This window comes from Oncorhynchus mykiss, chromosome 7 (assembly GCF_057628025.1).
Source record: "Oncorhynchus mykiss isolate SJ-2025 chromosome 7, ASM5762802v1, whole genome shotgun sequence".
Lineage (NCBI taxonomy): Eukaryota > Metazoa > Chordata > Actinopteri > Salmoniformes > Salmonidae > Oncorhynchus > Oncorhynchus mykiss.
In genome coordinates, this window is record NC_143028.1 from 80,805,046 (window position 1) to 80,815,000 (window position 9,955).

Consider the following 9,955-nt stretch of genomic DNA (forward strand, 5'->3'; position numbering starts at 1 on the left):
GGTTTAATTCCGGCTGAACCCTGCAGAGAGAAGAGGTATGGTTTAATACCGGCTGAACCCTGCAGAGAGAGAGGTATGGTTTAATACCGGCTGAACCCTGCAGAGAGAAGAGGTATGGTTTAGTACCGGCTGAACCCTGGAGAGAAAAGAGGTATGGTTTAATACCGGCTGAACCCTGGAGAGAAAAGAGGTATGGTTTAATACCGGCTGAACCCTGCAGAGAAAAGAGGTATGGTTTAATACCAGCTGAACCCTGGAGAGAAAAGAGGTATGGTTTAATACCGGCTGAACCCTGCAGAGAGAAGAGGTATATGGCTTAATACCGGCTGAACCCTGCAGAGAAAAGAGGTATGGTTTAATACCAGCTGAACCCTGCAGAGAGGCGAGGTATGGTTTAATACCGGCTGAACCCTGCAGATAGAAGAGGTATGGTTTAATACCGGCTGAACCCTGCAGAGAGAAGAGGTATGGTTTAATACCGGCTGAACCCTGCAGAGAGAGAAGAGGTATGGTTTAATACCGGCTGAACCCTGCCGAGGGAGAGGTATGGTTTAATACCGGCTGAACCCTGCAGAGAGAGAGGTATGGTTTAATACTGGCTGAACCCTGCAGAGAGAGAAGAGGTATGGTTTAATACCGGCTGTACCCTGCAGAGAGAGAAGAGGTATGGTTTAATACCGGCTGAACCCTGCAGAGAGGAGAGGTATGGTTTAATACCAGCTGAACCCTGCAGAGAGGAGAGGTATGGTTTAATACCAGCTGAACCCTGCAGAGAATAGACATATGGTTTAATACCGGCTGAACCCTGCAGAGAGAAGAGGTATGGTTTAATACCGGCTGTACCCTGCAGAGAGAGAAGAGGTATGGTTTAATACCGGCTGAACCCTGCAGAGAGGAGAGGTATGGTTTAATACTGGCTGAACCCTGCAGAGAGGAGAGGAATGGTTTAATACCGGCTGAACCCTACAGAGAGAAGAGGAATGGTTTAATACCGGCTGAACCCTGCAGAGAATAGACGTATGGTTTAATACCGGCTGAACCCTACAGAGAGAAGAGGAATGGTTTAATACCGGCTGAACCCTACAGAGAGAAGAGGTATGGTTTAATACCGGCTGAACCCTACAGAGAGAAGAGGAATGGTTTAATACCGGCTGAACCCTACAGAGAGAAGAGGAATGGTTTAATACCGGCTGAACCCTACAGAGAGAAGAGGAATGGTTTAATACCGGCTGAACCCTACAGAGAGAAGAGGAATGGTTTAATACCGGCTGAACCCTACAGAGAGAAGAGGAATGGTTTAATACCGGCTGAACCCTGCAGAGAGGAGAGGAATGGTTTAATACCGGCTGAACCCTACAGAGAGAAGAGGAATGGTTTAATACCGGCTGAACCCTACAGAGAGAAGAGGAATGGTTTAATACCGGCTGAACCCTACAGAGAGAAGAGGAATGGTTTAATACCGGCTGAACCCTACAGAGAGAAGAGGAATGGTTTAATACCGGCTGAACCCTACAGAGAGAAGAGGAATGGTTTAATACCGGCTGAACCCTGCAGAGAGGAGAGGAATGGTTTAATACCGGCTGAACCCTACAGAGAGAAGAGGAATGGTTTAATACCGGCTGAACCCTACAGAGAGAAGAGGAATGGTTTAATACCGGCTGAACCCTACAGAGAGAAGAGGAATGGTTTAATACCGGCTGAACCCTACAGAGAGAAGAGGAATGGTTTAATACCGGCTGAACCCTGCAGAGAGAATAGACGTATGGTTTAATACCGGCTGAACCCTACAGAGAGAAGAGGAATGGTTTAATACCGGCTGAACCCTACAGAGAGAAGAGGAATGGTTTAATACTGGCTGAACCCTGCAGAGAATAGACGTATGGTTTAATACTGGCTGAACCCTGCAGAGAATAGACGTATGGTTTAATACCGGCTGAACCCTGCAGAGAGAAGAGGAATGGTTTAATACCGGCTGAACCCTGCAGAGAGAAGAGGAATGGTTTAATACCGGCTGAACCCTACAGAGAGAAGAGGAATGGTTTAATACCGGCTGAACCCTACAGAGAGAAGAGGAATGGTTTAATACTGGCTGAACCCTGCAGAGAATAGACGTATGGTTTAATACTGGCTGAACCCTGCAGAGAGAATAGACGTATGGTTTAATAGATGTGCTTCTGGTTTTAACATGTTTTATATATTTGTATTTTTGACGTGTAGTAGAATCTATTTATTTTGCGTTTCCATGTAGAAAAGGAACACTTTGTAGATGCAAAGCAATCATTTCTTCATAAAAAGTGTTATTACCTCATCCCATTTCTCATGTTAAATCTCTCACCTCGTATCATTTGAACTTTTTACTGCAGTAGACTAAATCAAGGTCACACAGAGTGTTTCTTGGTAGTCTTAAACAAATCTACTTTGAAACAAAAAGTCTAAACCTCACACACATGGTTATGGGCTTTAAAAAAATAAGAACCTGTCAACTGAGAGACAACCTTGGTGTTGCAGATTGCGTGTATGTACCACCACATCTCACCACTAAGAGGCGCTCTCGTTCCACTGTAGCCACAGCAGTGCTGGTGTGTGTTCTGTGCGTAGTAGTGAGGTTGCTGCTTGGGTAATACCAGGAGATTTCAAGGTTTCTAACGATGGATCCACTCCACAGTCGTAGTAGTTGTAGCTAGTTGTAATGCTACAGCTGTCATAGTATTTGTAGCTCGTTTTAATGCTACAACTGTTATAGTAGTTGTAGCTAGCTGTAATGCTACAGCTGTTATTGTAGTTGTAGCTAGCTGTAAATCTACAGCTGTCATAGTATTTGTAGCTAGCTGTAATGCTACAGCTGTATAGTATTTGTAGCTAGCTGTAATGCTACAGCTGTCATAGTATTTGTAGCTAGTTGTAATGCTACAGCTGTCATAGTATTTGTAGCTTGCTGTAATGCTACAGCTGTATAGTATTTGTAGCTAGCTGTAATAGTAGTTATAGTATTTGTAGCTAGCTGTAATAGTAGTTATAGTATTTGTAGCTAGCTGTAATGCCACAGCTGTATAGTATTTGTAGCTAGCTGTAATAGTAGTTATAGTATTTGTAGGTAGCTGTAATAGTAGTTATAGTATTTGTAGCTAGCTGTAATGCTACAGCTGTATAGTATTTGTAGCTAGCTGTAATAGTAGTTATAGTATTTGTAGCTAGCTGTAATAGTAGTTATAGTATTTGTAGCTAGCTGTAATGCTACAGCTGTATAGTATTTGTAGCTAGCTGTAATAGTAGTTATAGTATTTGTAGCTAGCTGTAATAGTAGTCATAGTATTTGTAGCTAGCTGTAATAGTAGTTATAGTATTTGTAGCTAGCTGTAATAGTAGTCATAGTATTTGTAGCTAGCTGTAATAGTAGTCATAGTATTTGTAGCTAGCTGTAATAGTAGTTATAGTATTTGTAGCTAGCTGTAATAGTAGTCATAGTATTTGTAGCTAGCTGTAATAGTAGTTATAGTATTTGTAGCTAGCTGTAATAGTAGTCATAGTATTTGTAGCTAGCTGTAATAGTAGTTATAGTATTTGTAGCTAGCTGTAATAGTAGTTATAGTATTTGTAGCTAGCTGTAATGCTACAGCAGTCATAGTAGTTGTAGCTATCTGTAATAATATTTGTAGCTAGTTATAGTAAGCTATAATGCTACAGCTGTTATTTTACCTTTTTTTAACCAGGCAAGTCAGTTAAGAACAAATTCTTATTTTCAATGACGGCCTGGGAACAGTGGGTTAACTGCCTGTTCAGGGGAAGAACGACAGACTTGTACCTTGTCAGCTCGGGGGTTTGAAATTGCAACCTTCCAGTGACTAGTCCAACGCTCTAACCACTAGGCTACCCTGGTGTGGTGAGGTATGGTGTGGTGTGGTGAGGTATGGTGTGGTGTGGTGTGGTGTGTTGAGGTGTGGTGAGGTATGGTGTGGTGTGGTGAGGTATGGTGTGGTTTGGTGAGGTGTGTAGAGGTGTGGTAGGTGAGGTGCACTATGGTGAGGTGTGGTGTGGTATGGTGAGGAATGATGATGTATGGTGAGGTGTGGTGTGGTATGGTGAGGTGTGGTGTGGTATGTGAGGTGTGGTGATGTCTGTATAGGTGTGGTGAGGTAGATGATGTGTGGTGTGGTGTGGTAGGAGATGTGTGTAGAGGTGTGGTAGGTGATGTGCGCTATGGTGAGGTGTGGTAGGTGATGTGTGGTATGGTATGGTGAGGAATGATGATGTATGGTGAGGTGTGGTGTGGTGAGGTGTGGTGTGGTGATGTGTGTAGAGGAATGGTGAGGTAGGTGATGTGTGGTGTGGTAGGTGATGTGTGGTGTGGTAGGTGATGTGTGGTAGGTGATGTGTGGTATGGTGAGGTGTGGTATGGTATGGTGAGGAATGATGATGTATGGTGAGGTGTGGTGTGGTGAGGTAGGTGATGTGTGGTGTGGTAGGTGATGTGTGGTGTGGTGTGGTGTGGTAGGTGATGTGTGGTATGGTGAGGTGAAGTGTGGTGTGGTGTGGTGAGGGGTTGTGAAGGGTTGTCAGGTGTGGTGTGGTGAGGTGAGGTGTGGTGTGGTGTGGTGTGGTAGGTTTGGTGTGGTGAGGTAGGTGATGTATGGTGTGGTATGTGAGGTGATGTGTGGTACGCTATAGTAATATATTGTAGATACGGTATGCCTCCAGCCCCAGGTCCTACCATGGCAAATCCCACGTCAGCCTTCTTCAGGGCTGGCCCATCGTTAGTCCCGTCTCCTGTCACCGCAACCACCTGTCTCTGGTCTGTCAAGCAGCTGTCTATGATGCCTAGAGGACACAACCCAACACATAGGAGTTCAGTAAGGGCAACCACACTCAGAAGAACAGGAGAAGAGCAGAGAAGATAAGAGAAGAGCAGGGAAGGGCAGAGGAGAGAAAAGAAGGGAAGAGAAGAGAAGAGCAGAGCAGGGAAGAGAAGAGCAGGGAAGGGCAGAGAAGAGAAGAGAAGGGAAGAGAAGAGAAGAGAAGAGAAGAGCAGAGAAGAGAAGAGAAGAGAAGAGAAGAGACGAGAAGAGAAGAGCAGAGCAGAGCAGGGAAGAGAAGAGAAGAACAGAGAAGGGCAGAGAAGAGAAAATTAGAGAAGAGCAGAGAAGAGAAGGGCAGGGAAGAGAAGAGCAGGGAAGGGCAGAGACGAGAAGAGCAAGGAAGGGCAGAGAAGAGAAGAGAAGAACAGAGAAGAGAAATTAGAGAAGAGCAGAGAAGAGCAGAGCAGGGAAGAGAAGAGAAGAGTAGGGAAGAGAGTAGAAGAACAGAGAAGGGCAGAGAAGAGAAGAACAGAGAAGAGAAATTAGAGAAGAGAAGAGAAGTGCAGAGCAGGGAAGGGAAGAGAAGAACAGAGAAAGGCAGAGAAGAGAAAATTAGAGAAGAGTAGAGAAGAGAAGGGCAGACGAGAAGAGCAGGGAAGGGCAGAGACGAGAAGAGCAGGGAAGGGCAGAGAAGAAAAGAGAAGAACAGAGAAGAGAAATTAGAGAAGAGCAGAGAAGAGCAGAGCAGGGAAGAGAAGAGAAGTGCAGGGAAGAGAAGAGAAGAACAGAGAAGGGCAGAGAAGAGAAATTAGAGAAGAGCAGAGCAGGGAAGAGAAGAGAAGAGCAGGGAAGAGAAGAGAAGAACAGAGAAGGGCAGAGAAGAGACAATTAGAGAAGAGCAGAGAAGAGAAGGGCAGAGACGAGAAGAGCAGGGAAGAGAAATTAGAGAAGAGCAGGACAGAGAAGAGAAGAGAAGAGAAAGACAGAGAAGGGCAGAATACAATAGACTAGAATAGAATGTGTATCTTTCCCCCAAGGGAACTTCATGTTGACATTCATGTTGACATGGTTCAGACAGTTGACATACACAGCAGGACAATAGTGTGGTACAGGACACGGCTAGTAGACAAACCTAGAGACCCTCCTCGCTCACCTTTAACCAATGTGTGTTTATCAGTAGGGGAGGATCTAGCCAGGACTCGCAGTTTAGGCCACACCTTGTCCATGCGCTCCTGCTCAACCTGTAGCAAAGAGTAAAAAAGGGTACTTTGTGTTTGTTTTTTCCGACTGTGTTTTATATCTCTGTTTTTATGCGTTTTCATGTTGTATTGAACGTGTTTATATGTTTGTAATGAAAGGGTTCATCTGTAAAAAAAAAGAATTTATCTTGGTCTTAGCATGACTAGCCCACCTATAATTTAGCCCAAACAACTACCTCTTTCCCTACTGTATTTATTTATTTTGCTCCTTTGCACCCCATTATTTTTATTTCTACTTTGCACATTCTTCCATTGCAAAACTACCATTCCAGTGTTTTACTTGCTATATTGTATTTACTTTGCCACCATGGCCTTTTTTTGCCTTTACCTCCCGTATTTCACCTCATTTGCTCACATCGTATATAGACTTGTTTATACTGTATTATTGACTGTATGTTTGTTTATTCCATGTGTAACTCTGTGTCGTTGTATGTGTCGGACTGCTTTGCTTTATCTTGGCCAGGTCGCAATTGTAAATGAGAACTTGTTCTCAACTTGCCTACCTGGTTAAATAAAGGTGAAATATATATACTTTTAAATGACTCTGTCAAAATATAGGTTAAATCAATAACAACATTTCAGAGTCCTGAAGGTGTTTTATCCTGACGGGACATACAGTAGACTCCTGACAGATCAACGAGCGGAGAATGTATGTAGTATCGCAGGGGGTTTAAACCTCTCCTCTGGGACCCCTTACAGCAGGGACCCCTTACAGCAGGGGGTTTAAACCTCTCCTCAGGGACTCCTTACAGCAGGGGGTTTAAACCTCTCCTCGGGGACTCCTTACAGCAGGGACCCCTTACAGCAGGGGGTTTAAACCTCTCCTCAGGGACTCCTTACAGCAGGGGGTTTAAACCTCTCCTCAGGGACTCCCTACAGCAGGGGGTTTAAACCTCTCCTCAGGGACTCCTTACAGCAGGGGGTTTAAACCTCTCCTCGGGGACTCCTTACAGCAGGGACCCCTTACAGCAGGGGGTTTAAACCTCTCCTCAGGGACTCCTTACAGCAGGGGGTTTAAACCTCTCCTCAGGGACTCCCTACAGCAGGGGGTTTAAACCTCTCCTCAGGGACTCCTTACAGCAGGGGGTTTAAACCTCTCCTCAGGGGGTTTAAACCTCTCCTCAGGGACTCCTTACAGCAGGGACTCCTTACAGCAGGGGGTTTAAACCTCTCCTCGGGGACTCCTTACAGCAGGGGGTTTAAACCTCTCCTCAGGGACTCCTTACAGCAGGGACTCCTTACAGCAGGGGGTTTAAACCTCTCCTCAGGGGGTTTAAACCTCTCCTCGGGGACTCCTTACAGCAGGGACTCCTTACAGCAGGGGGTTTAAACCTCTCCTCAGGGGGTTTAAACCTCTCCTCAGAGACTCCTTACGGCAGGGGGTTTAAACCTCTCCTCAGGGACTCCTTACAGCAGGGACTCCTTACAGCAGGGGGTTTAAACCTCTCCTCAGGGACTGCCTACAGCAGGGACTCCTTACAGCAGGGGGTTTAAACCTCTCCTCAGGGACTCCCGCCTCAGGGACTCCCTACAGCAGGGGGTTTAAACCTCTCCTCAGGGACTCCCTACAGCAGGGACTCCTTACAGCAGGGGGTTTAAACCTCTCCTCAGGGACTCCCTACAGCAGGGGGTTTAAACCTCTCCTCAGGGACTCCTTACAGCAGGGACTCCCTACAGCAGGGGGTTTAAACCTCTCCTCAGGGACCCCTTACAGCAGGGGGTTTAAACCTCTCCTCAGGGACTCCCTACAGCAGGGGGTTTAAACCTCTCCTCAGGGACTCCCTACAGCAGGGGGTTTAAACCTCTCCTCAGGGACTCCTTACAGCAGGGGGTTTAAATCTCTCCTCAGGGACTCCTTACAGCAGGGACCTGTTACAGCAGAGGGTTTAAACCTCTCCTCAGGGACTCCTTACAGCAGGGGGTTTAAACCTCTCCTCAGGGACTCCCTACAGCAGGGACTCCTTACAGCAGGGGGTTTAAACCTCTCCTCAGGGACTCCCTACAGCAGGGGGTTTAAACCTCTCCTCAGGGACTCCTTACAGCAGGGGGTTTAAACCTCTCCTCAGGGACTCCCTACAGCAGGGACTCCCTACAGCAGGGGGTTTAAACCTCTCCTCAGGGACTCCCTACAGCAGGGGGTTTAAACCTCTCCTCAGGGTCATCTTACAGCAGGGGGTTTAAATCTCTCCTCAGGGACTCCTTACAGCAGGGACCTCTTACAGCAGGGGGTTTAAACCTCTCCTCAGGGACTCCCTACAGCAGGGACTCCTTACAGCAGGGGGTTTAAACCTCTCCTCAGGGACTCCCTACAGCAGAGGGTTTAAACCTCTCCTCAGGGACTCCCTACAGCAGGGAGTTTAAACCTCTCCTCAGGGACTCCCTACAGCAGGGACTCCTTACAGCAGGGGGTTTAAACCTCTCCTCAGGGACTCCTTACAGCAGGGGGTTTAAACCTCTCCTCAGGGACTCCTTACAGCAGGGACCTCTTACAGCAGAGGGTTTAAACCTCTCCTCAGGGACTCCTTACAGCAGGGGGTTTAAACCTCTCCTCAGGGACTCCCTACAGCAGGGGGTTTAAACCTCTCCTCAGGGACCTCTTACAGCAGGGGGTTTAAATCTCTCATCAGGGACTCCTTACAGCAGGGACCTCTTACAGCAGAGGGTTTAAACCTCTCCTCAGGGACTCCTTACAGCAGGGGGTTTAAACCTCTCCTCAGGGACTCCCTACAGCAGAGGGTTTAAACCTCTCCTCAGGGACCTCTTACAGCAGGGGGTTTAAATCTCTCCTCAGGGACTCCTTACAGCAGGGGGTTTAAACCTCTCCTCAGGGACTCCCTACAGCAGGGGGTTTAAACCTCTCCTCAGGGACCTCTTACAGCAGGGGGTTTAAACCTCTCCTCAGGGACTCCCTACAGCAGGGGGTTTAAACCTCTCCTCAGGGACTCCTTACAGCAGGGGGTTTAAACCTCTCCTCAGGGGGTTTAAACCTCTCCTCAGGGACTCCTTACAGCAGGGACTCCTTACAGCAGGGGGTTTAAACCTCTCCTCGGGGACTCCTTACAGCAGGGGGTTTAAACCTCTCCTCAGGGACTCCTTACAGCAGGGACTCCTTACAGCAGGGGGTTTAAACCTCTCCTCAGGGGGTTTAAACCTCTCCTCGGGGACTCCTTACAGCAGGGACTCCTTACAGCAGGGGGTTTAAACCTCTCCTCAGGGGGTTTAAACCTCTCCTCAGAGACTCCTTACGGCAGGGGGTTTAAACCTCTCCTCAGGGACTCCTTACAGCAGGGACTCCTTACAGCAGGGGGTTTAAACCTCTCCTCAGGGACTGCCTACAGCAGGGACTCCTTACAGCAGGGGGTTTAAACCTCTCCTCAGGGACTCCCGCCTCAGGGACTCCCTACAGCAGGGGGTTTAAACCTCTCCTCAGGGACTCCCTACAGCAGGGACTCCTTACAGCAGGGGGTTTAAACCTCTCCTCAGGGACTCCCTACAGCAGGGGGTTTAAACCTCTCCTCAGGGACTCCTTACAGCAGGGACTCCCTACAGCAGGGGGTTTAAACCTCTCCTCAGGGACCCCTTACAGCAGGGGGTTTAAACCTCTCCTCAGGGACTCCCTACAGCAGGGGGTTTAAACCTCTCCTCAGGGACTCCCTACAGCAGGGGGTTTAAACCTCTCCTCAGGGACTCCTTACAGCAGGGGGTTTAAATCTCTCCTCAGGGACTCCTTACAGCAGGGACCTGTTACAGCAGAGGGTTTAAACCTCTCCTCAGGGACTCCTTACAGCAGGGGGTTTAAACCTCTCCTCAGGGACTCCCTACAGCAGGGACTCCTTACAGCAGGGGGTTTAAACCTCTCCTCAAGGACTCCCTACAGCAGGGGGTTTAAACCTCTCCTCAGGG

General features: G+C 47.6%; 1 protein-coding gene across 17 annotated transcripts in view; it reads right to left on the bottom strand.

Moving 5' to 3' along the window:
* Positions 1-9,955, bottom strand: part of atp2b2 (ATPase plasma membrane Ca2+ transporting 2) — a 191,740-nt gene that overhangs the window by 19,205 nt on the left and 162,580 nt on the right. For all 17 annotated transcript variants that reach the window (XM_090242078.1, XM_090242067.1, XM_090242066.1 and 14 more), the window contains 2 exons: positions 5,947-6,034; positions 4,709-4,815 (listed from right to left, as the gene is read on the bottom strand). In XM_090242078.1, the coding sequence (XP_090098204.1) occupies positions 4,709-4,815; positions 5,947-6,034 (195 nt within the window). The remainder of the gene's footprint in view (positions 1-4,708; positions 4,816-5,946; positions 6,035-9,955) is intronic.